Source organism: Pipistrellus kuhlii, unplaced genomic scaffold (assembly GCF_014108245.1).
Source record: "Pipistrellus kuhlii isolate mPipKuh1 unplaced genomic scaffold, mPipKuh1.p scaffold_m20_p_41, whole genome shotgun sequence".
Taxonomy (NCBI): domain Eukaryota; kingdom Metazoa; phylum Chordata; class Mammalia; order Chiroptera; family Vespertilionidae; genus Pipistrellus; species Pipistrellus kuhlii.
This window is the reverse complement of record NW_023425542.1, coordinates 541,158-566,994: the sequence shown is the minus strand read 5'-3', so window position 1 is coordinate 566,994 and position 25,837 is coordinate 541,158. Positions and strand designations below refer to the sequence as shown.

At 40.6% G+C, this 25,837-nt stretch overlaps 2 protein-coding genes across 5 annotated transcripts in view; both read left to right on the top strand.

The window, feature by feature from the left end:
* Positions 1-30: 30 nt before the first annotated feature.
* Positions 31-3,658, top strand: NDUFB1 (NADH:ubiquinone oxidoreductase subunit B1). The gene is given in 4 exon segments (XM_036411610.2): positions 31-77; positions 79-200; positions 2,536-2,680; positions 3,552-3,658. Coding segments are annotated over 4 exon segments (336 nt in total). The 5' UTR covers positions 31-45; the 3' UTR covers positions 3,589-3,658.
* Positions 3,659-7,546: 3,888 nt separating this feature from the next.
* Positions 7,547-25,837, top strand: part of ATXN3 (ataxin 3) — a 39,609-nt gene continuing 21,318 nt past the window's right edge. For 2 of the 4 annotated variants that reach the window (XM_036411603.2, XM_036411605.2), the window contains exons 1-8: positions 7,547-7,644; positions 14,478-14,642; positions 15,012-15,056; positions 16,676-16,761; positions 17,173-17,239; positions 20,019-20,106; positions 23,940-24,072; positions 24,473-24,642. In XM_036411603.2, coding sequence (XP_036267496.1) covers positions 7,621-7,644; positions 14,478-14,642; positions 15,012-15,056; positions 16,676-16,761; positions 17,173-17,239; positions 20,019-20,106; positions 23,940-24,072; positions 24,473-24,642 — 778 coding nt within the window. In that variant the 5' untranslated portion in view covers positions 7,547-7,620. Of the gene's footprint in view, positions 7,645-14,477; positions 14,643-15,011; positions 15,057-16,675; positions 16,762-17,172; positions 17,240-20,018; positions 20,107-23,939; positions 24,073-24,472; positions 24,643-25,837 lie in introns of those variants that run through there. The other 2 variants (XM_036411609.2, XM_036411606.2) reach the window with 2 other exon arrangements.

Sequence of the window (25,837 nt, the reverse complement as noted above, 5' to 3'; positions counted from 1 at the left end):
ATTTTTAATATGTTAGATCTAATAAAAATAGGATAAAAGCTGATTATGGAAAGGAAAAAGAGGTATGATATCGCGGTGCCCCCCCACCTTGGAGCCGGCGCTGCGAATGGCGTGTTCCGAGGCCGCAGCTTCCGCCGGCGCCGGAGGTTGGACGTGCATCTGCCCTTGGTCTTGGGGTCGGGCTGGCACCGAGGCCGCAGGTGGGTTCGGGGTGCGCCCCTAGGGAAGCCCCGGGCGATGGAGGGGAGGCGGGGGGCTGTAGTCTGGGTCTCCCCGGGGCTGGGGCGGCCTGGCCTCCCCCGGTTTCATATCCGAGGAGACGAAAGGAGGAAAGGGAGGTGGGGGTGTCCTCCGGTGCACGGCTGGGCCCGTTCCTGCCCCCTCGGGGCTGTTAGGAAGGGTCCCCCGAGGCTGTCCTACCCCGGCCGACCCGAGGGGAAGGCGGCGGGGACGCCGTGCTGGGCTGCAGCCTGGAGGGAGCCTCTGCTTCCCCGTGACACTCTCTCCTCTCTCTCTTCTCTCTCCCCTCTCTCTCGTAAATCTCAAACCCTCTGGAGCAGACCGTTCCACAGACTGGTGTGCGCTTTTTACAAAAATGTAATGTTTACTTTGTGCTTAGTTTCTTGGGTGCATGTGCCCTTCAGACAGGTGACTCCAAGGAGTTCAGTTTCCCCACGCATCCAGCGCTCTTTTCCGTTGGCTAAGTCGACACTTTTGATCAATACATATGAAATGCTGTGGGGAACAGTTAAAAAGTAGAAGTGTGTGTGTGCGTGTGTGTGTGTGTGTGTGTGTGTGTGTGTAAACATATATCCATCTTTATTTTTCCAACGTGAATTCGGAATGCAAAAATTCACACCAGATAGTTTTCTTTTTAGAAGTTAAGCAGGAAAATTGGGTTGAAGAAAAAATATGTACTAGGGAAAATAAGATGAAGTGGAGAATTATGTAAATATTTACCTCTGTGCTTACTGTAAGAGACAATAAGCATAAATAAAGAGCTTGGTTCGAGGAGGCAGACTGCCCATTAATCCCAGCTCTGCCACTTGCTGCATCTGTGACCTTTGACAAATCCATTAACCCTGGATTTGCTCATAATAAAAAAATAGGTTGACTGCATTGGTGACCTTTAGTAATGAAAACTTGTCTAATACTGAGAGGATTAATTGAGTTGCAATTAACAAAAGCATTAAGAATAGTACCTCATAGAGACTGCAAAGTCAGCTCTTCCTAGAGGTGGGCAAAGCTGCTTGATCTGTTATGATTCCTTGAGTCCATAAGATAAAAACCAACTCGTTTTGTTTCTTGTTGTTTTTCCCAGGGATATCATGCTACTCCCAGTTCTGAAGTAAGAGCAAAATTTTTCTTAAGAGTTTTCATATAAAGACGACACTAATACAGGGTGTGCAAAAGTAGGTTTACAGTTCGTAATGCAATATATTTCACTATGTATTACTGAAAATAATGCAGTAATTTAAAAAATAACGCAGGAACAAACTTTGTTTCGCATTCACAACTGTAAACCTGCTTTTTCCCACCCCAGTATGTACAGTGCCTTCATGGGCACCCATGCCACGTCCCTCTTCATCCAAACCCATTCTTGTCTCATTGGAGCCTTTCCCAGGCCCTCCCTCTCCCTTATTGTCTTGGGCCCATGACCAAGAGCTGGAAAGCCTGTCTGTGCTCCCACTCCTGTCCATTCTTCCAAGAAATCACCCTAGCTCAGTTTTATGTCCTTAAATCATTGTCTTCCCTGGTCACCCACTCGCCATGAAATACACAGGAAAAGTATGTCTGTGCTACTGCTCCCACAGCCCATGAAACTGGAGGTTTTACACTTGTAATGTGAAATACCTCTGGGACTAAGGTTAGCCATTTACTTCTGAGGGATGGAATCAGGTTTCCTTTGAGGTGGTTGAATCCAGCTCTGGGTTTTAAATGTATAGAATTCTCATATCGATCAGTCCCTGTCTTTACCTGGACTCTCATAAGACTTTTATTCAGCAAGAACCTCAGGGCTTGTATGATCACATCTGCTCAGAGTAGAGCCAGACAAAAGTAGCTTCTGGCCATGTTGGAGGAATGCCAATAGTTTTAAGTTGTATACTGTATTCTGATGCCAAGCAATTTTAAAGAGGCTTATGCTTTTGTTTTTTAATTCTCACCAGAGGATATTTTTCCGTTGATTCTTAGAGAATGTGGAAGAGAGAGGGAAAGACAGAGAGAAACATCTCTGTGAGAGAAACACAGGATTAGTTGCCTCCTGCATGAGCCCTTCCCGGGCCAGGGCCTGGGAGGAGCCTGCAACCAAGAAAGGTGCCCTTAACCGGAAGCCAGGATTCCTCAGTCCACAGGCCAACACTATTGTCTATCCACTGAGCCAAACCAATCAGGTCAAGAGGCTTATGCTTTTAATATCTCTTCCTATATTCAGGACTATCTCCTGTTTCAGATGCAATTTAAAAGATATTTCAAAGTCAGTTATATTTCTGAATTTTTATTATTATTTTTTTATTTTTTTTATTTTTTTTTTAGCATTCAGGATGAATTTAATTCAGCTTGTGCGTGACCACTGGGTACATATACTTGTCCCTATGGGATTTGTCGTTGGATGTTATCTAGACAGAAAGAGTGAAGAAAAGCTAACTGCCTTCCGGAACAAGAGTTTGTTATTTAAAAGGTTAGTTTGGGCATTTTTAAACCAACAGCCAGCTTTTGGAAGTATTCTTAGTATCATATACAACAAAAATAAACAAGGGTTTACCCCAAGGACTTAGATGTAAGTGATATTTTGTAGTCTTGTTTGTTGTTTAATGAATGCATAAAACTGCATGATTATATTTGGAATATAAACAAGTCTTCAGCTTATGATCAGACTATTTCAGATTTTTTAAAAAATCCCCCTTTTTTGGAATTTAGACTACTTTTTAATATGGAAGCACTGCTTGAAATTAAACCAGCCCCCCCAAGGCCTACTTTATATACAGCTTTCACATATATTATGACATACCATCTTATTTAAGTCATGGTGTAGCAGAAATAAATGGTGCTGTGTGGCTTGGTGGTCTGTTCTCAGCATCACAGCCTGAGAGCTTTAGACTTGGTGGTTGAATGACCAGATGGCAGCTGGTAGCCGCCTGGTTCCATTGTGTCTGGCAGCAGGGAGCTGGAGATAAGGAGGTAGGGAGTCTGCCCCTGCATGTGAGCTGGCAGGAGGAAGCTCAGAGGACTGGAACTGAGCAGCAGTCACAGTCCCTGCAGAGGAGATTCACAAGCAAGGATTTCAAGAAAGATAAAATGAGCTGGAAAAGGTCTAGAAACAATAAATAAGCTCATTGAGTTTTTATATGAAGACAAAGAAATTACAGTTTAATCTGGAAAAATATAATTGAAAAGATGGTAAAGGTTTAAAATCATGAGAGAATAGAATATGTTGGATTAGCATAAAATCTATTAAATGGGTTAATAGAGTATAAAATACTGAATTTATATTGTTCTGACTTTTCCTTTTATTCGTCATAAAAGTTTTAATACTTTTTCTTTCCACACAGAGAACTGAGACCCAATGAAGAAGTCACCTGGAAGTGAAGGCTGTGGCTGAGTTACAGAATGGCCACATTTTGTAAATTATCAGAAAAATAAAAAAACTGAACAATTTGGAATGTGGTCCTTTTTTTATTTTTTGTTTTTTATTTTATTGGTTTTTTACAGAGAGGAAGGGAGAGGGGTAGAGAGTTAGAAACACCAATGAGAGAGAGTCATCCATCAGCTGCCTCTTGCACATCCCCTACTGGGGATTGGGGATGTGCCTGCAACCAAGGTACATGGCCTTGACTGGAATCAAACCCAGGACCCTTCAGTCCGCAGGCTGATGCTCTATCCACTGAGCCAAACTGGTTTCGGCTGGAATGTAGTCCTTTTAATGTCAAAGTAATCTTTCACATTTCAAGTAATAGGTACACTAGCTTTCAAAATAATTAGATTGTCTAGTTGTGTACATTGATGTTAACTTTACAACTAGTATTTAATTTTCTACGTTAGATCACAGTAATACTCATGTAGCCAGTATTTTCCTCAGATATTTTTCAGTAAATTATTTTCAAACCATGTGCTTCAAAGGAGCTTTAAAAGGAGGATGCTAAGATTTTATTTGCAATAAAAGGAAATGATCTATTGATACAACAGTAATGAATGTCAGGTTCATTATCCTAAATAAAAGAAGCCAAACATAAAGAGCACACACACTAAATGATTTCATGTAGATAACATGTTAGAAACTGCAAACTAATCCAGTGCAGAAAGGAGTCGGGAGGAAGACTGACAAAGTGACACCTGGCAGTGGATATATTACTGTACGTTTTCTTGATTGTGATGGCTTCATGAATGGATATATATGTTACCTATTAATGTTCAACTACCTTTTCTTGGGAAATTAGTTTTAGATTGAGTACAGACATAAAATTGCAATGAAATAATACACCCTGATTATCACTAATTCTTGTCGGAACGCAAGATACAAATTGACAAGTTTTAAAATGTTCAGTGTTAAAATTTCTAAGCTATTTGGTTTTTAGTAACAAAATCCAGTTTAAAAGGTACAATGTTGAAGAAGACAAACGTCTGCACTCTCACTTGTTAACAGTTGTAATGAAGTGGGTCAGAGAAAAGCTGACATAGGAAGTACTAGCAGTGCATGTATTCTGTCTACCCTGTCTCAGGAGCCCTCCTGGTTAGCTCTAACCTCTCCTACTGAATTAGTGTAATACTCGGGCCAATGAGTCAAAAAGAATTCATGCATTTCACTGTTCTGTACCAGCTCTTGAATACATAAGGAGTAAAACTCTGATCCTTAAAAAACTGGTTTCCTTTTCCATCTCAAACAGGCTAACCTCTGGGTTTCCTGCACATTCTTCCAGAGATTTGTATTATATATATGCACACACCTACACATCACACACAATATGTGTTTCTCTACATGGAAAGAAAATCAGAAAAAATGCTTTGCATATTTTTTCTCTTCATGAGACCATGATTTGTTTCTCCAATTGAGCCACAATTCCTTAAGAACATGGACTGTTTACCCAATACCATACAGGATTGTGGGCTGCATGGAGAGAATAAATGGCAACTGATTCCTCCCCTGAGCACCTGGGCCTCACTAGCAGCTTCCATTTCCTCACCTCCCACTGCTCCTTCTGTTCCTCTGAACCCACACTCACCAACGTTACGAGTGGTCTCCATAGCAGCAAACACTAGTGGGCCCTTGTCCTTATGTAGCAGGACCCATTGGCAGTGACATGGCTGCTCCCTGAAACATTCCCTTTTCAGGGCTCTCATAATATTACATGCTCCTGCTCTTTCTCCCTTCTCCTGGGCTGGTACATCTCTACTCTCAGGGCTCTGCTCCAGATCCTTTTCTCAGTCTTTTCCTTTTCCCAGTTGGTGATTTTATTCACACCTGTGCTGTCAGTAGCCTTTTCTATGTCAACTACCTGTTCCACAACTGAACCAGCCTCCTGCACTCCAGACTATGTGTGTGTATATATACATAAATATATATATATCACACACACACACACACACACACACACACACACGGCCAATGGCACAAAATTCGTGCAAGAGTAGGCCTTCCTCCCCCTTGGCTGCTGGCACCAGCTTCCCTCTGGCACCCAGGCATCCCTCTAAGAGGGAGGTCCTGCCCACCCGCCACAGCCTACCAGTTGGTGGCCTGGGCCTCCCTCTTTGGGTCAATCATTGGGTGATGGCCGGGCCCCCGACCAATCACATCGCATGTGCCTTGGCTAGCCTGGCACCAGTTGTTGTAGCAAGGTCGTCTGGAAGGTCTTTCAGCCTAATTAGCATATTATTCTTTTATTATTATAGATATCCAACCATTATTCAACATAACCACATAACCTGGCTTCAAGATGCAAGATATCCTATTCTACACCATCAGCTTCATCAAACTCTTGTGATCCCCAACCCTAATTTTACTAGGGCCACGTGAGATCCCTCTGCTGACACTTCCTTTTCAGTGCCTGAACACGTAATGCTAATAACAAGGTGTCTGGATTTGGACCCCAGCCCAGAACCTTGGACAATGTGCTGTTCATATCCCCTCTGTCCTCAGTTTCCTCTTGTGTAAAATAGGGATCATAGTGCCTGCCTCAAGCATTGCTATAATAAATTCATTAATATATGCAAAGCTCAGAAAATTTCCTACCCTCCAGTAAGTCCCATAATGACTATAATTTTTATACATAAGTGCTAGGTACTCCTGGTGGCAATGATGCCTGTTTCCTTTTTAATATATTTCTTTATTGATTTCAGAAAGGAAGGGAGAGGGAGAGAGAGAGAGAGAAAATCATTGATCAGCTGCCTCCTGCATGCCTGCAATGGAAATCAAGTCCACAACCAGGGCAAGTGCCCTGATAGGGATTCCAACTGGTGACCGACCTCCTGGTTCGTAGGTAGATACTCAACCACTAAGCCATGCCTGCTGGGTGATCCCTGTTTCTTTCTTTCTTTCTTCCTTCCTTTCTTTCTTTCTTCCTTCCTTCCTTCCTTCCTTCCTTCCTTCCTTCCTTCCTTCCTTCCTTCCTTCCTTCCTTCCTTCCTTCCTTCCTTCCTTCCTTCCTTCCTTCCTTCCTTCCTTCCTTCCTTCCTTCCTTCCTTCCTTCCTTCCTTTCTTTCTTTCTTTCTTAAATATATTTTTTTGATTTTTCACAGAGAGAAAGGGAGAGAGATAGAGAGCTAGAAATGTCGATGAGAGAGAAACATCGACTAGCTGCCTCTTGCACACCCCCTACCAGGGATGTGCCCGCAACCAATGTACATGCCCCTGACTGGAATCGAACCCATGACCTTTCAGTCCGCAGACCAATGCTCTACCGCTGAGCCAAACCTTTCGGCGATCCCTGTTTCTTAATAAGGCTTTCAGTGGGGGGTAGAGGAGAAATATATTAAATAATTATCATCAGGTATGATAAGTAGAAAGTACGAAGTTTAGTGGAAAACAAAAAGAACATAGAACCTGCCAAAACTGGTTTGCCTCAGTGGATAGAGCGTTGGCCTGTGGACTGAAAGGTCCCAGGTTCTATTCCGGACAAGGGGATGTGCCTTGGTTGCAGGCACATCCCCAGATGGGGGTGTGCAGGAGGCAGCTGATCTATGTTTCTCTCTCATCGATGTTTCTAACTCTCTATCCCTCTCTCTTGCTCTCTGTAAAAAAGAAAAAAATCAATAAAATATATTTTTAAAAAAGAACATAGGAACATAGAACCTGGAAGATCCTTAAGAATCCATAGCAATGGGTGGGAAGTGGAGAAGATCCTCCAGACCGCAGGCGGCGCTGCAGCACCCCCTGGCCTGCCAGCTAACAGTGGATAGGAGGACGCAGTCACATAGGTCACGTGTCCCCGCTTTTTACCGCCGGCTTTCACGCGCTCTTCTCGCCACGTGACTATCACCCTCGGTGATGATTGGTCCGCGCTAGACACGTGGCCAGGGGCGGACCGGGCGGGGCGGGGCCGGGTGGGCGGAGGGGTGGGGCCGGGCCGGGGGCGGAGCAGTAGGGGGTGGTCTAGCGCGGGGGCCGTTGGCTCCAGACAAATAAACATGGAGTCCATCTTCCACGAGAAAGTGAGTGTCCGCGTTCGGGGGCACCTGCGGGCGGCGCCGGGGCGGGCGTGGGGCGCGGTGTGGCCGTCTTCCACGGAGCTGGGTGGGGCTCGCGGCGCCCCCATCCCGATCTCGTGGGGCGGGGAGACCTTCCTCGGGAGGGGAGTTTCACGGAAGCCCTCACTGCACTCTCTCCGCCCCTGAGGCCCGTGCCCGTGCCCGAGGTGCCCAGGGGGCCTGGGGCCTGGGAAGTCCCGGGAAGCCGGGAGGGGGTGAGGGCTGAGCCGTGGGCGCCGCGGGGCACGGGAGACGGGGTGGCACCCAGTGGGTTTGCTTCTGCGCATCTCCCCCCCACCCCTTTCCGTGGGATTCCTTCTCCAGTCCTTTCTCCCCCCTCTACTCGTGGGTTGTAGCTCGTCACCTCTCGGGCACCTCCCTCGATCCTGCCAACTCTTATCAGTCCTCCTCGAGGCAGAATTAACTTTTCCTTCTCCGGGCTCCTCAGTGTCCTATTGGAGCCTCCCACTCGCCCAGCTCCTCGGGGTGGCCGTGCTCAGGTCCCGCTCCTGCACCCGTTCCGTGAGACTCGGGGTGCGGGGAGCGTGGCTCCAGCCCACGGAGGGCCTGGCATTTAGGCACGTCCACGGGGAAGTCGTCACGAGAGTTTTTTGTTACGAAAAGGTGTGGGTTTAATTTCTCTAGGTTTCGTTTCTTTCGGTCGCCCCATCTTGCCGGATTAGGAAACCAGTTTTCTTTTTCGGTCTCCCGGCTTGGACTGGAGGAATAATAGCGTGGTCCGCCCCGCCTGTTTTGTTTTGGTTCTTCCATGACCTGGAACTTGAAAGATACTGTGTGTGGCACGCGGAGAAGCTCGTGTTTCCCCACATGCAATTAAATAGCTATGTAGGTTTGAGTGAAACTTTTGGCACTCATGATACCTTGTTTCATAAGAGTTTCACGTTTTTTGAGCGGGTTGCTGGTGAGGCTTTTATTTAGTAGGAGGGAAGAGGGTTTTGTCTTGTTAAGTACTTGTAAATGAGCACTTATCTATTTGAAAAGATTCACACACACACCACCATCAAGTAAAGCAATCAGATAAATACTAAGGAGGCAAGAGCATACATTTAAAGTTGTTAAATGGAATGCTTTTCTTTTAAAATATATATATTTTTATTTATTTCATAGTGGAAGGGAGAGGGAGAGAGAGATAGAAACATCAATGACGAGAATCATTGATGGGCTGCCTCCAGCACACCCCCTACTGGGGACTGAGCCCACAACCTTGACCAGCTAGGGAGCTCTTATTTTCTGTAAAGAAAACTTTTGGCACTAGGATAGACTAATTTTATGTGTGGGGAGGAAGGACTCAGTGGTATAGGTATTATTAATCTTGACTTGTTTGACATGATATGTGAAACTTGGGCAATAGAAATTTTGTTAATTGGCTAAGGAGACTGGATAAAGCTAACCCTGTATGTACATATTTTTATTACTAACTTCCAGAAGTTTTGGTATAAGACCAAATGTTTCAACATGGAAGATTAAACATTTTCCACACCATTTCTTGAGAACTGTGCAATGTATATTTTAAAAATATAGACTGTTACCTATTTTAGATTGATTTCAGTGAACCAATGGATCAAAAGAAGTTGACCTATAGCCTAATAGAAATCTGTTTACATGAATTAAGTCACTCAGTTATCGGCTTAAAGATATTTCAGGAATATATTTACCCTTATAAACATATGTACTTAACAAATTAAGGCTCTTGAATTAAAGTTTTTCAGGCATATTTCAAGAGTATGGGATGCACCCATAATCATAAGGCCCGTTGTTAATCTCATCACAGTCCCTTCTTAGAATGTATGAGCTCAATATGCCATTTTCCAGCCACATATATTTAGCCCTTGCTAGCTGGGTTCAGAGAGCCAAAAACCCAACTCTGGATACCTGCCCAAAAGGATCTGCAAGCACTTCCCCTTGGAATCTTGGTTCCCTCATATTTAGAGTTGTCACTTTGAGGGTCCTTTTATTAAGTAAAAATATAAACTCAGCAAATTTGCCTACTGTTGCATCCCCAGTACCTAAGCTAGTGCTCGGCACATAGTAGGTGCTCAATAAATATTTGAATACATTGAGTTCTTGGAGCTTCTAAGATATATATGGTGCTGTGTGTCTACACAATTTTTCTGTAAATATTTTAGGCTTATCACTTCGGTTGCTGACTGCTCTTGGTGAGTTCACTGTGCTATCTGAATTGGTACTTTTATGTAATGTAAACTGAGAATGGTACCCACACTTGCTGGGATTATATTTAAAATTAGTGGAAATACTGAAAAGATGCTGAACATTGAGTTTATGACATCTATGATGCCCTTTTGTGATTACTGGTTCTTAGCCATCCTCAGGATAGTTGAGGTTTAGTAAATACGTAAGAGGCAGAGGTAGTGGTAGTAACACAGACTTGAAGACTCTGCCTGGGTTTGGAGCCCAGCTTTGCCATTTATTTACTACTTGTATGATCTGGGTAAGTTACTTATTACCTGTGATCCAGTTTCCTCCTCTGGTGTGAGGATAATAAGTGTCCACCTCAGAGATGTGAGTGCTCAGCATACTGCCTGGCATGTTGTTTTGTAGAAGTGCTGGCCTTGTTGTCATTGGGATGCTCGTGTTTGCTGACCCTCAGAAGGCATGGGCCTTAGTATAACTTGGTTGAGATGAAGTGCTGCTTGGCTGACTGGGTGGAGCGCACCTGAAGTCAGTAGTTTCTCTGGGGATTTGAGCTGGTGTCCGGTTGGTCCTGAAGATTGAGGGCAGAGGGGGACTTCATCCTTCTGTGGTTTTGTAAAGCTGGAGATTCATTTTGCTTATCTTCTAATCCCAAAACAAAGCTAGGACTAAAATCATGGAATTCCGCCGAAACCCGTTTGGCTCAGTGGTAGAGTATTGGTCTGCGGACTGAAAGGTCCCAGGTTCGATTCCGGTCAAGGTTATGTACATTGGTTGCAGGAACATCCCCGGTAGGGGGTGTGCAGAAGGCAGCTGGTCCATGTTTCTCTCTCATTGACGTTTCTAGCTCTCTGTCTCTCTCCCTGCCTCTCTGTAAAAAGTCAATAAAATATACTTAAAAAAAATAAATAAAATCAAATCATGGAATTCCAACACCTCTGAACTTAAACTGTAGCAAAGGGAACTTCTGTTCAGCTTTGGTTGACGCTTGACGAGGAAGAAGTGACTAGGGATTGTTTGTGGAGAGGGGGATGCATAATCTTAAGAGGGTTTTTTGGGGGGTTCATGTAGCATTTGATTCATCTTGTGACTTTAAAAAAGTGCTTTTAAAATTTGGGCTGGACAGTGTGTTATTTTCTCTCATTAAAGCATAGTAAAAATACAGAATGGTATTATAGCGATACAGTTTTATAGACAAGTGTTTATTTTTCCTTTTTCATATCAAATATTTGGATGTCATTATTTCTATATGTAGTTTAAGTATGGTAACCATAGTTTAAGAGCCCCAAACTGAGGTATGACAGCAGGAGGAAAAATTTGCATTAGGACTGATCCCAGAAAATACATTGTCTGGTGACCATATTAGGTAACTCTTGCTGTGTGCAATAGCTGTATCTTAGCAGAGGCTTTTTTGTTGTTGGAATTTTTAAATTCAATATAATACATGTAGGGGCACACAAATCATAAGAGTGCAGCTCAATGTATTCTCATTAAGTTAGCATATGTGTGAATAATACTGAGATTGAATAACAAACATGTATTTCCCTGTCTTTTTCCAACCCTGCCCCTACCCCCTGCACTAGTCTAACATTATAGACTGGTTTTGCCTGTTTTTGAACTTTTGTAAATGGAATCATATACTGTCTTCTTTTGTTAAACGTGGTTTGAGAGATTCATTCATATTGTTGCAGGTAGTTGTAGTTAATTCATTTTCATCGCTGTGTACTATTCCTTTGTGAATATAACACAATGAATGAATCTATCATATGTGAAGGGCATTTTGCTGGTTTCAAATTTGGGGGTCCTTATGAATAAGTAGTGCTTTTTTGAACGTTCTTGTACATGTTTTTTGATGAACATAATTTTGCATTTCTGTTTTTTTAATATATTTCTATTGATTTTATACAGAGAGGAAGAGAGAGAGAGAGAGAGCTAGAAACATCGATGAGAGAGAGTCATGGATCAGCTGCCTCTTGCACACCCCCTACCGGGGATATGCCCACAACCAAGGTACATGCCCTTGACCGGAATCGAACCCAGGACCTCTCAGTCCCCAAGCCGACGTTCTATCCGGTTTCGGCTTAATATATTTTTTTTATTGATTTCACAGAGTAAGGGAGAGGGTGAGAGAGATAGAAACATCAATGATGAGAGAGAATCATTGATCAGCTGCCTCCTGCATCCCACACACTGGGTATCAAGCCCACAACCCCAGGCATGTGTCCTAACTGGGAATCAAACCATGACCTCCTGGTTTATAGGTCGATACTCAACCACTGAGCGACACAGGCCAGGCGTCATTTCTTTTGTTTATATCCTGTACCTAGTCGTAGAATTGCTAGATCATAGGATATGTGCATGTTAAGCTTTAGTAGGTATTACAAATAGTTTTCCAAAGTGGTTATACTAATTTACACTTTCACTGGTAGCAAATGATAGTTTTGATGTGTCTAGTACTTTTCAACATTTTAGCCATTTTGGAGGTGTGTGGTAGTAATGCATTGTGGTTTTATTATTTTTTATTTTTTTAATATATATATATATATATATATTGATTTTTTACAGAGAGGAAGGGAGAGAGATAGAGAGTTAGAAACATTGATGAGAGAGAGTCATCGATCAGCTGCCTCTTGCACGCTGAGGATGTGCCCGCAACCAAGGTACATGCCCTTGACCGGAATCGAACCCGGGACTCTTCAGTCCACTGATGCTCTATCCACTGAGCCAAACCGGTTTCGGCGCATTGTGGTTTTTGTATATATTTCCCTAATGGTAATCGAGTTGAGCACCTTTTTGTGTGTGTTAGCCATTTGGCTTTCCTCTTGTGATTTTTTCCTCCTGTAATTTTCCAGCAGAATATAATGAGGATGTCTGTATGTTCTTCGGATTGCATTACAGTGTTTGGTGGGAGTGATTCTCTGGTGGTAGGAAGAGAGTAGAAGGAAAGGGAAGTGGAAACAAGTCCTCTTTCACTACCATACCAGGTTATGAAGATAAATTTATCTCAGGCCCTGTCTCAAACTGTCTCAATGCTGCTTTCCTATTCCATTGCATATGTATTCCTTATATCTTTTTTATAATCCTCACCTGAGGATGTTTATTGATTTCTTTTTTAAAGAGAGGCAGGGAGAGGGAGAGATAGATAGAAACATCAATGTGAAAAACATCAATCAGTTGCCTCCCATACACACCCTCAACTGGGAATTGAACCCAAACGTAGGTATGTGCCCTGAGCGGGAATCAGCCCACAACCTTTTGATGTATGGGACGTAGCTCCAATCAACTGAACCACTAGGCTAGGGCTCCTTATATCTTTTTCAGCTGAATTTTGTTCCTAGAACATTAATTGATCAGGAAGAATATGTATCTTGCAAGATGTTGTTCTTTGGGGTCACTATCTATTGTGTAACATGCTTAGACAGGCAGACTGGGTTAGGGGAAAGGAGAACTTTCTAGAGTTAGCAGGAGAAACGTGTTTTCCTTGCTGCCATCATCCCACAGAGAGGCAACCCCAGGTCTTGGTTCATAGGAGGCATCTCATTTATTCTTGAATGTCTCTTCTTTTTATTTTATTTTTTTTAAATAGATTTTTATTGATTTCAGAGAGGAAGGGTGAGAGAGATAGAAACATCAATGATGAGAGAGAATCATTAACGGGCAGCCTCTTGCATGCCCCACACTGAGGACTGAGCCCACAACCCAGACATATGCCCTAATTGGGAATCGAACTATGACTTCCTGGTTCATAGGTGGACGCTCAACCACTAAGCTACGAAGACAGGGCTTGAATGTCTCTCTCTCTAAAGGGCAAGCTTGGAAAGCATCATAATTTCAGGGAGAGGGCTGATGAGTCTTCTCAGTGCCAGGAGGTCTGGATATATACTTGGGTTGTCATATATGTAAAAAAGCCACCTGCCCAGCACCTGAAGGCCCATGGGAAGTTGTACTCCCCTACGCCCATAACAGGAAGTCAATGATGCCATGGGGAGCTGAGCTTGGATGCAGCCCCCCATGTTGGCTTGTCCAAAAGTGAGTTCCAGGGATGCCTTTTGGGCAGTCTTGCTCATTGCACCACCCGGTGTGTATATTACCTTCAGAGTTCCCTGAAGGAAACCTCACCTGTGCAGTATGAGGCCTCATTAATTCAAACAGATTTTTCTTACCTGTGTCAGCTCTTGAGATATGAAATTACATGAACAAGCATTTAGATCAAGTAGACATTATCCTGTTAAAAGAACAAATGTTCTAGGGATGAAAATTCCCTTTCAGCATTAGTAATTTGCTATGGAATCTTGAGTGAATTTATTTTAGACACTGAAAATGAAGGAGGCTAAGTGCTAATAGAGTAATTTTTAGTAAAATGTGAGATTTTGTGTATTTCATAGATGTTTGTTTAATATAAATCATTCTAAGTTTTTTATTATATAGCTAAGTTATGGTGGTTTCACTAATGGCAGAATTGTAAAATAAATGTTAAATAAAAATGCATTTACCTTTTGTTAGTCCTGTTTGTCTAAAGCTAGAGAGGTTCAGTTCAGTTAAGAAGTTATCATTAAATTCCTCTTTAAGGATAAACAAATCTGTTTATCAAGCCACATTTGAATTTTTTCTTTTGGAAATATTAGCAAGAAGGCTCACTTTGTGCTCAGCATTGCTTGAATAATCTATTGCAAGGAGAATATTTTAGCCCTGTGGAATTATCTTCTATTGCACATCAACTAGATGAAGAAGAGAGGATGAGGATGGCAGAAGGCGGAGTAACTAGTGAAGACTATCGCACGTTTATACAGGTACTGATTTTAAACTTGCCAATTTTTTTTTTTTTTTTTTTTTTTTTGATGTGGGTATTAAGACTCAGAGAGAGCAGGAAGACAGCTCTGATGAGGGGGAGAGAGTGTTTAAGGACGTAGAGGGATTGAGAAAAAAAACAAAACACAAACACACCTGGGTATTAAAAAGAAAAAGAAAAAATGTGGGTATTGTTTAGAAAAGAACAAACTATTCTCCCTATTGGGATCTGACTTGTTAATTATAACTTTGTTCCTGACTTTGTAAATGAGAATGCACAAAATGTTATTTTAAATACACACTTTGATGACAGTTTTTCCTTCTTTCTCCACCCTCAACCCCTGCCTCAACTACCTTTCCGAATTAAACAGCAGCCTTCTGGGAATATGGATGATAGTGGTTTTTTCTCTATTCAAGTAAGTAGTCACAGCAATACAAAGTGCTATTTTTGCCCCAGGTTGTGTTTAAGTTCAGAGAATGATGGATAGAAGTATCTTCTTACAGCATTTCATAGTCACTATAATGATACGACCTTTAGAAGTTCCTCGAATGGATTGTGTCTAAAAGTATAAGATTGTACTCTTAAAGTATTAAATTTTTATATAGATAAACATGAAAATTAGGATTGTAGAATCTTCATTTTAGAATAGGCTTTTTTTTGAAAGGTTATTTAATTTTGCTAAAGATACCTTAAAGTACTATCAGTTTCTATTCTTTTTGGGGGGATTTAAAGTTTATGGCTTATAAGGATACTAGTAACCTTAATTTCAATAAGTCAGAGTCTTTTAAACTTATTAACTCTTGTGTAAATTTGATAATGCAACACCTCACTGTCTTCCCTTTTAATCGGCCTATTAACACTGGATTATTTTATTATGGTCTGGGGCTTTTTTTTTTTCTTTTTAAACATATATTCACCCATAGAATTCAAAGGAAGCAGTATTGTGAGATTCTTTTATCTGTGTCTTTCATTGTGTTTCTAACACCTTGGAGGTGTATTCTGAGTTCTTTTGGAACCTCTCTTGAGGGATCTACTTCTGAAGATAATTTGTTTGCATTCCCCTTGCACTGCCCTGGACTCCTTATTCACCAGCATTTCCATTCAGTGCTTCCCTAGCCCTTCCTATTACCGGGCTAGAATGGAAGTCCCAGGAGCCCAGCACTGGTCCTTTGTGGTGTGTGGCGCTGCCCTTGGTGCTGATTCACATCTGTTTGCTAGTACCAAGTTCACTTGCTGCTTTGTCAGCTACCTAGCATAGGTAGTGAATTTTCAGAAATCTAGTATTTCTTTCTAGACAGTTTGAAATAACCAGGTTTATCTTTTGTTTTTTTGTCTTCTAAAATTATAGACCTATAATAACAGAAGATTAAAATCTATGAAAACTTCATTTAAATCCCTAGAAAGAACTCATTTTAATAGACATAATTATTATCACTATTGTTGACATATCAGGTAGTGAGTTGAAATATAACTTTTCTGGCCGAGACCGGTTTGGCTCAATGGGTAGAGCGTCGGTTTGGGGATTGAAGGGACCTGGGTTCGATTCCGGTCAAGGGCATGTACCTTGGTTGCGGGCATATCCCCAGTAGGGGGTGTGCAAGAGGCAGCTGATCGATGACTCTCTCTCATCGATGTTTCTAGTTTCCTATCTCTCTCTCTTCCTCTCTGTACAAAATCAATAAAATATATTTTTTTAAAAAAGAAATATAACTTTTCTGTAGCAGGATCATAGCATCCAAGTTATCATGTGTATGTAGAGGACTAGTTTTAAGAATATACATCCGGACTTTTGAGGCAGTTTTAGCGAGGAATTGTGTGGTTCTCTGGAATATCCCAGAAACCTAGAGTTAAAAAGACGTTTTAAATGCCATGTCTGTATGTTATTTATAGATTTAGTGAAATATCTTACGCACACTTTGAAAACGCCATAGCCTTCCGGGGAAATTGATATATGAGTCCAGTTTGCACAACTAACGTGGCTTTTCCTATTTACATTTGGAATTGAATGGTTTAGCTCATGTTTTTTTTTAACAGGTTATAAGCAATGCCTTGAAAGTTTGGGGTTTAGAGCTAATCCTGTTCAACAGTCCAGAGTATCAGAGACTCGGGATTGATCCCATGTAAGATTTATTCTGTTTTTCCTACATTTTTCCCCCAAATTTGATTTTTAAAGTTATAATTTCTTAAGAAAAATATATTTGAATGTTTTGTTTGGATGCGCCCTATTTCGTTCCCTATTTCTCCTGTTGGAGATGTCCATGAACATGAGCCCTCTAAGCCTTCCTGCAGCCCAGTGTGTGTAGCACAGAGCTGATCCTATAGTGCTGTGTGATGCCTTCATTTTGCACAGCATCCCAGATGTGTAGAGGGATTCAATTGTTTGTAATTAAAAAAAAAATTACTGATACTTAATTGTAAACATAATCTTAAATTGTCATAAGTTTTATATAACAATTACCAGTAGACAAAAAATGAATATGAACACTAATACTTCAACTAAATATTGGGTCTGTTTTTTTTTCCTTTTCTAGAAATGAAAGATCATTTATATGCAATTATAAAGAACACTGGTTTACAGTTAGAAAATTAGGAAAACAGGTAATGTTTCTCCTCCTTTGTTGTATTTTTTTCTTATTCTGTACTTCATTTGCAACTAAATTGTTCAACAGTCTAGACTAGGGGTGTCGAACTCAATCAGAGAAGGGGCCAAAATCTAAAATCCAGCCTAAATCGCGGGCCGAATGGTTTACTGAACAGTCATAAACTGTCATTGTGATGGAAACGCAGCGGAGTGCAGTGATGACAGCGCGGTGCGGGCCACATTGCAAGGCCTGGCGGGACGGATTTGGTCCTCGGGCCTTGTGTTTGACACATGTGGTCTAGACTCTAGAGTATTGGAGGCTCAGGATCTGATGAAGAAACTCACCACTCGTGTATATATGTAGCATAGTTTCAATCTTGATAGATAGAAATGTACTATTTTAAAAGACAGTATCAGTTTCTATTATCTATTTGTGACAACCATGTACAATTTAGCTGTATCACAAGAAAAATTATTTATTTAAGACAATGGCAGCCCTGGCTGGGTGGCTCAGTTGGTAGGAGCATCATATAAAAGGTTGCAGGTTCGATCCCTGGTCAAGGTAGGTATGGGAGGCAACTAACTAATAGATGTTTCTCTCTCTCTCTCTCTTCCTCCCTTCTTCTTTCTCTCCTTCTTCCTTTCCCTCTCCCTCTTTAAAAATCAATAAAAACATATCCTCAGGTGAGAATTAAAAAAAAAAAAGGTTAAAGTGGGTTTTATTGTAATTAATATGTTGTCAGTTAACTCTTCCATTAATAGATTTGTATTTAGCACAAAACCTGAAACAGTATTCCATGGGAATAAAAGTTTTCAGCCCTGTTTGCTTCAGCACAGCAAGATAAATTCACATTCCCAAATACCACAGAATACTTATATCCACATAAAATCATTTCTATTTTTAAAAATCAATTTTTGGACAAGCCTTTTTAAAAATATATTTTATTGATTTTTGTACAGAGAGGAACAGAGAGAGATAGAGAGTTAGAAACATCGATGAGAGAGTCATCGATCAGCTGCCTCTTGCACACCCCCTACTGGGGATATACCCGCAACCAAGGTACATGCCCTTGACCGGAATCGAACCCGGGACCCTTCAGTACCCAAGCCGATGCTCTATCCATTGAGCCAAACCGGTCCCGGCCTGGACAAGCCTTTTTAAAGATCAAGAATTATGCCCAGGCTGATTTGGCTCAGTGGATAGAGGGTAAGACCATGGACTGAAGGGTGTCCCGGGTTTGATTCTGGTCAAAGGCACGCACCTTGATTGCAGGCTCCATCCTCAGAGTGCATTCAGGAGGCAACCAATTGATGTGTCTCTCCCACACTGATGTTTATCTCTCTGTGTCTCTCCCTCTTCCTTCCACTCTCTCTAAAATCAATGGGGGGGGGGGGAAATCCTCTGTGAGGATTAACATAAAAATAAAGATTAAGAATTATACTTAAACTGTTATTTTAAAAAAAAATTACTAATTACCTTTGTATACATGGTTCCATTTTTGAAACAGAAATTACTTAAAATCTGTTTTTAGAATTTTGAATCTTTGACTGATTATTATTGAAAGTGGGCTAATATAAGAAAAAGGAATTAACTATTGATGCATGCAACCCAGGTGAATCTCCAAATAATTATGCTGAGTGAAAGAAGGTAGATACAAAATACTACATGCTGTATGGTTCCATTTATATAAAAGTGTAGAAAATTCGAACTATTCTGTAGGGACAGAAAGCCAGTCAACCACTGTTTGCTTGGAGATGAGGAAGGCAAAGAAGAATGAAAAAGGAGGGTTACAAGGTGCAGGAACTTGGCGATGGGTATGTTCAGTCTCTTGGTTGTGGGATGGTCAGCAGCTTCATCTTAAGGTCTGCCCAGAGAAGCTCAGAGCAGGAGTGGAGAAGGAGACGTGGTAGATTGGAGAGAGAGAGACCCGGATGGGAATGGACTCTAAGGAGAAGCAAGGGCAGGACACTAACAAGATGCTTTAACCTCTAGCTTTCATTTATATCTTTGACAATTATGACCAAGTATTCTTTACTTTTTGTGTATAAAATCAATGGATTTTTTAAAACGGTCTTAAAAAAGATTAGATTCCAGAAGTTCCTTTGTATTGACTTGTATGTAAACTTATACCATTATTTTGAGAGGTTTTAAAATTTAGTTCTTCAAAATTGAATTTTCACATTTTAAATTACTCTATTTTTGACAAATACAGAAATGTCAATTTTGGCTTATTGACTTCAGCTATAATTTATATTTTTGTGGTCCGTTGTGGTTAAATTGGGAATCCGGTGAAGCAGTGATTAAATAATGTTAATTCCATGCAGTGGTGGCTTAGTGATCTTTTTAAAATGTGTTGGTGATTACAAATCTTCCTCCTAGAATAGACTGGCTTTCTCACAGTTGAAATCTTTGACCAAAATATCAGTAGTAGGGAAACTGTGTGTGGTTATCATTTTTCTTCCATCATTATCAGTATAATGTGATTAGAACCGGGTTTTGACAAGAGATTTAATTATAGCTATAAATATAGTACCTTGAAGTACTATCAGATTCTATTTTTGGGGGGGGGATTTAAAGTTTATGGCTTATAGCAAACTTTTATTTTTTCAAAAAAGGATTTAATAGTGATAAATTTTTAACATTCTGTTTCAGGTTTTTGAAATCGCATTTAAAAAAAATCTCAGTTTAACAGTCATAATAAGCTTAGGTGGGTTATATCTATTCATAAAATGTGAAATTTCCTTCTTAATTACAATGTATATTAATTTAAATGTTGGCAATTTCTTTTTTTTCAGTGGTTCAACTTGAATTCTCTCTTGACGGGTCCAGAATTAATATCAGACACATACCTTGCACTTTTTTTGGCTCAATTACAACAGGAAGGTAAATGAAAATGGAAAATTTTATAATGTCATCTTTCAAAGAAGCTAAATAAAACTAACTCATTAGATATGAATGTAATAAAACTATTAGATGGCAGTGGCAGTGAAGTAAACTTTTTTTTTTAAATATATTTTATTGATTTTTTACAGAGAGGAAGGGAGAGAGATAGAGAGCCAGAAACGTCGATGAGAGAGAAACATCGACCAACCGCCTCCTGCACACCCCCTACCGGGGATGTGCCCGCAACCAATGTACATGCCCTTGACCGGAATCGAACCTGGGACCTTTCAGTCCTCAGACCGACGCTCTACCACTGAGCCAAACCGGTTTCGGCTAAACTTTGTTTTAATGGTAAGCTTGAGGTTGTGGTCTGACTGATACTGCTCAGGTAGAGTTCCCCCACTGGACCTTGCCTGAGGATGCTGCTTGCTTTGCAGCTCTCTAAGTAATGGCTCTTCTTCCTCCCATACTTCACATACCACAGAGCCAAGGGGCAGGTCATTAATTCTCTTCCTCCTCCTTGCCCCTTCTGGGCCACTGTTCTTCCCTAAAATTTCCAGCTCTTTTGACATACATCTCACTAGATTAAACTTGACCCCTGATTTTTGTAGCCATCTGTGCTCTCTTTTCCATTGAAGATGTTAGGGTCTGACTTACTGTCTTCTTTCTGCTTGAACTCCTTTCACCATTCTTAGTGACCTTTATGTCAAAGATCAATCCAAAACCTTTCTTCTTACTTCCAAATATCTTTTTTCCCCACTCCTGCCTTGTTGTTACCAATAACTGTACCATCTTTAAATCCTAATTGCAAGCATCCTATTTTTTTGGCTGTTGCCTCCTATCTTTGCACCATATTTTTTCTGTTTTGTCCATTGCAACAATTCTTTAAATCCTATCACAAGATCCAAACATCCTCTTATATTCTTTCTTCTTATCTTAGTCTGCTTATTTTCTATAATCCATCATTATAATCACTGCATTCCTCAACTCCTTCCTCCTTTCTCTCCATCATACTTTCTTTTTTTTAAAAATATATTTTATTGGGTTTTACACAGAGAGGAAGAGAGAGTTAGAAACGTCGATGAGAGAGATACATCTACCAGCTGCTTCCTGCACACTCCCACTGGGGATGTGCTTGCAACCAAGGTACGTGCCCCTGACCGGAATCGAACCCAGGACCTTTCAGTCTGCAGGCAGATGCTCTATCCATTGAGCCAAACCGGTTTCAGCTTTCCATCATACTTTCATAACAAAATTCCAAACCTGGTTAAAACCAAAACTTTGATCTTGTCCATTCCTGTACCAGAGCAGCTGCACCTGGCTAAAGAATAACATAAGCCCTGGCCTGTTTGGCTCACTGGATGGAATGTCGGCCTGCGGACCAAAGGGTCCCAGGTTCGTTCGATTCTGGTCAAGGGCACATGCTTTCATTGATGATATTTCTATCTCTCTCCCTTCCTCTCTGAAATCAATAAAAATATATTTTAAAAAAAGAATTACATAAAATGTGATATTTTGCTTTAAATCTATGGTCACAAATTTCAAATGAACCTTTAGTGCTACTTGCCATTCTTACTGTTTTCTTGTAAGTTTATTTACTCTCCATGATGGCTATTTCACAGCTTCTCTCTTCAAACCTTTAACTACTCCCCTGTCCCTTCCTGCATTTATTATATTAGCTGAAAGACTTCTATACAAATAAACTTCCTCATCAAATATTTGGTTATCCTCAAGTATAGTCACAGAGCAAAAGCAGGATAAATATTTCTTTTATCAGGTTTTCAAATCATTTCATTTCATAGTATCTTTCCTCCAAAGGTAATCAATTGAATGGTTGTGTGTTTTTTTAAGAGTCATTGTAAACTAATCCATTAAACATAGTTTATATGTTTCAGTTTATTATAATATTCATGTTGATACTCAGATTGTTCCATCTTGGGTCACTGGGAACCTTTTGAACTTGACTCTCAAATTTCTGAAATAAACCCAGTGGCGAGCTACTTGTTCATGGAAGGTCTGGGGTCCCACCAGTTTGGTGTGTCTGGGTCTTGCGTGATTTCGCATGTTGGGCCTCTAGTATCTAAATAAAATGGAGGTAATGGCAGACACCAGCTTTTGCAGTTTTAGTTATTTGTGTGTAAGTCACTCTTCTTACGACTTTATTTCACAATTTGCGTGAAATCTCTGGTTGGTGCAATAAATGAGACCATGGAAATATACTTAAATTGTAGGATCCAATGGTTTCGCGTTCAGTTCCCTTGCCCACACTATCCCTCAGGTTTTCCATTTCAAGTAAGGATCACTTTCTTGCACTCTGGTTACCATATATTATATTGATAAAACGGGCCTGAGTGATTTTAAATAAACCATAATGCATATTTTGGTACAACCTCACCCTTCACCTTTGAGTGGCTTCCCACCCAGCACACAGAATGAAATCTAGTCTTGAATAAAACCTAGGATTCTTAAACCCTAATTGCAAGTAATGAATAGACAGGTGATCTACTGTAAGAATTCTGCTCTTCATGGAATGCCATGGTGAGCCAACATAGTTCTTCTAGGATCTGGAAACAGATTACTGACACAAAACATGTTAAACCATCTGAACTCTGAGCACACTCTTCCTTGTAAAACCAAAATGGCTGGCCAGGGCAGTGTTGTTCAGTGGTGGAGTATCGACCCATGAACCAGGAGGTCATGGTTGGGTTCCAGGTCAGGGCATATGCCTGGGTTCCTGCCTCAATTCTCAGTAGAGGTATGCAGGACACAGCCTATTGATGATTCTCTCTCATTGTTGATGTTTCTATATCTCCCTCTCCCTCTCTCTAAAATCAATATGAATTTTTTTTTTTTTTAAAAGGTTAAATGATTTACTGTTTTGAGTTTTTTCACTAATACTCTTTTTGGTCCTATTTATTTGTTTCATAATCTGTTTTTATTTTTTGGTATTTCACTATCTATTAATGCTCACAAAGGATATCCAGTAAGAAGCACCAAAGTTTAAGACAATTTTATGGTAGAAAAACATAAATCGACTAGAATGACTTAGTTTTAGCCCACCTTATTCAGTTTTTACTACTATGTGGAGTAGTCAGCTGGGAAAACTGGTTTTCTAGAATTTTATAAAAAATTCTATAGGATCAGTGTAATTCTTTCAAAAGACAAGCCACAGCTTTCATACCTCATGCAGATTTTAGGTATTGCTTCTTAGACTTTGTTGTTTTCAGTTAGGAAAGGTGGTGGGGGTGAAGGTGGGGAGGCAGCTCTTTCCACAGATAACTTATTTTACATTTATTATATAATAGATGATTGCATATGTTATCTGATCGTGTCCTCACAGTAGCCCTCAGAAGAAGTACAGTATCATCTCTTTTACAGTTGAAGTAATCTAGGTGGGCAAAGTGATTTACCGGAGACCATGCAGCTGGGAAATGGAAGAACTCGGATTAAAAATGAGGCCGACTGCTCCCACATTCCTTGCTCTTACCCGGTCCTTTACTGCTTCTCTGCTACCATGTACTGAGTAGCCTACTTGGTCAAGCACTGGTTTAGGAGGGCCCTTTACAGATATTATTTCCTTTAGTTCTGATGCTCTGGGAGATGGCTGTCCCCATTTTACAGGTGAGGGAAGTCACACTCAAAGACAGGTAATTTGTCCTGGCTTACCCTACCAGTCCGTATGAGAATCATTACTGAGCTCAGCTTTTTTGGATTCGTCAATGTATATTTTTATTCACTACCATATACCGTGCTGCCTCTCTAGCTACTATCATTTTTCACTGATTTTGAATCTCTTACTAGCTGTTTTGGTTTATTTTTGTCTTTTTTTTTAGGTTATTCTATATTTGTTGTTAAAGGTGATCTGCCAGATTGTGAAGCTGACCAACTCCTACAGATGATCAGGGTCCATCAGATGCACCGACCAAAACTTATTGGAGAAGAATTAGCACAAATGAAAGATCAGAGGTAAAATTAACTCTGCAGTATGGAATGTATGATACTATTTCATTACAAGAAGTACATTTTCATGCTATCATTGGATTTGTGGTCCTTTTATTGTTAGTGATTTTCTTAGACCCATATATTTTAGTGAAGTTTATTGGTTCAAACTTGAATCAATTCTTTGAATTACTTAAAAATGATAACTCAGAGTCACATCGCAACACAAAGTTGATATTATTAGACCTTATCTGCAAGAAAATGTGTTAAGTTTCTTTATCTCTATTTTTCAACAATTGACTGAAATATGTAAGTTTTGACTTATATAAAATCTTCAGTTTATAAATATTTTTATATCTAAAATGTAGGAGTTGGTCAGCTTCACAATCTGGTCTGTAGTTATTATCAGTGCTTTCATTCTTTATAGAGTCCAGACAGTGGATTCGGACGAACAGACCTTAGAAGTAAATGATGGGCCAGGAATCTTAGATGGAGAGGAGGAGGATTTACAGCGGGCTCTGGCCCTAAGTCGCCAACAGATTGACATGGAAGATGAGGAAGCAGATCTCCGCAGGGCTATTCAGCTCAGTATGCAAGGTACAGACATTCTGACAGGGCTTTTCATTGTTAAAGAATTGATTCAGATGATTCTTGGTTTCCTGGAAGTTAATGAACTGTTAGATGTTCTTTGACAGTTACTGCAGAATCAATAGCTATGTACAGTCAGATGTTCTTTTGGTTTTCTTGTAATATAACTTTTATAACCTATGTCATATTGGGACTAAATATATAGTATTTAATCCACACCCAAGGTCATTTTCATTGATATATATTTTTTAAATAAATCTTTATTGTTCAGATTATTACAGGTGTTTCTCCCCCCCCCCCCTTAGTTCCCCTCCACCTGATTCCCACCCCCACCCCACACCCTTACCCCTGCCACTTCATCCATAGGTGTAAGATTTTGTCCAATCTCTTCCTGCACTCCTCAGACCTCTTTCCCCCTGTGAATTGTTAGTCCAATCCCTTTCTATGTCCCTGATTCTATTCTATTCACCAGTCTATTTTGTTCTTAAGATTTTTTTTTTTATTCTCTTGATTTTTAGATTTGCTTGTTGGTAGGTATGTATTTGATGCCTTTTTGTTGTTCATAATTTTTTACCTTTACCTTTTTCTTCTTTCTCTTCTTAAAGAATACCCTTCAACATTTCATGTAATCCTGGTTTGGTATTGATGAACTCCTTTAACTTTTTCTTGTCTGTGAAGCTCTTTATTTGACCTTCAATTCTGAATGATAGCTTTGCTGGGTAGAGTAATCTTTTTAAAAAAATATATTTTACTGATTTTTTACAGAGAGGAAGAGAGAGGGATAGAGAGTTAGAAACATCGATGAGAGAGAATCATCGATAAGCCGCCTCTTGCACACCTCCTACTAGGGCTGTGCCTGCAACCCAGGTACATGCCCTTGACTGGAATTGAACCCAGGACCTTTCAGTCTGCAGGTTGACGCTCTATCCACTGAGCCAAACCAGTTTTGGCTGGGTAGAGTAATCTTGGTTGTAGGTTCTTGTTGTTCATCATTTTGAATATTTCTTGCCACTCCCTTCTGGCCTGCGTATTTCCTGTTGAGAAATCAGCTGACAGTCGTGTGGGTACTCCCTTGTAGGTAACTAGTTGTTTTTCTCTTGCTGCTTGTAAGATTTCCTCTTTGTCTTTTGCTCTTGGTATTTTAATTATGATGTGTCTTGGTGTGTTCCTCTTTGGATTCCTCCTGTTTGGGGTCCTGTGCACT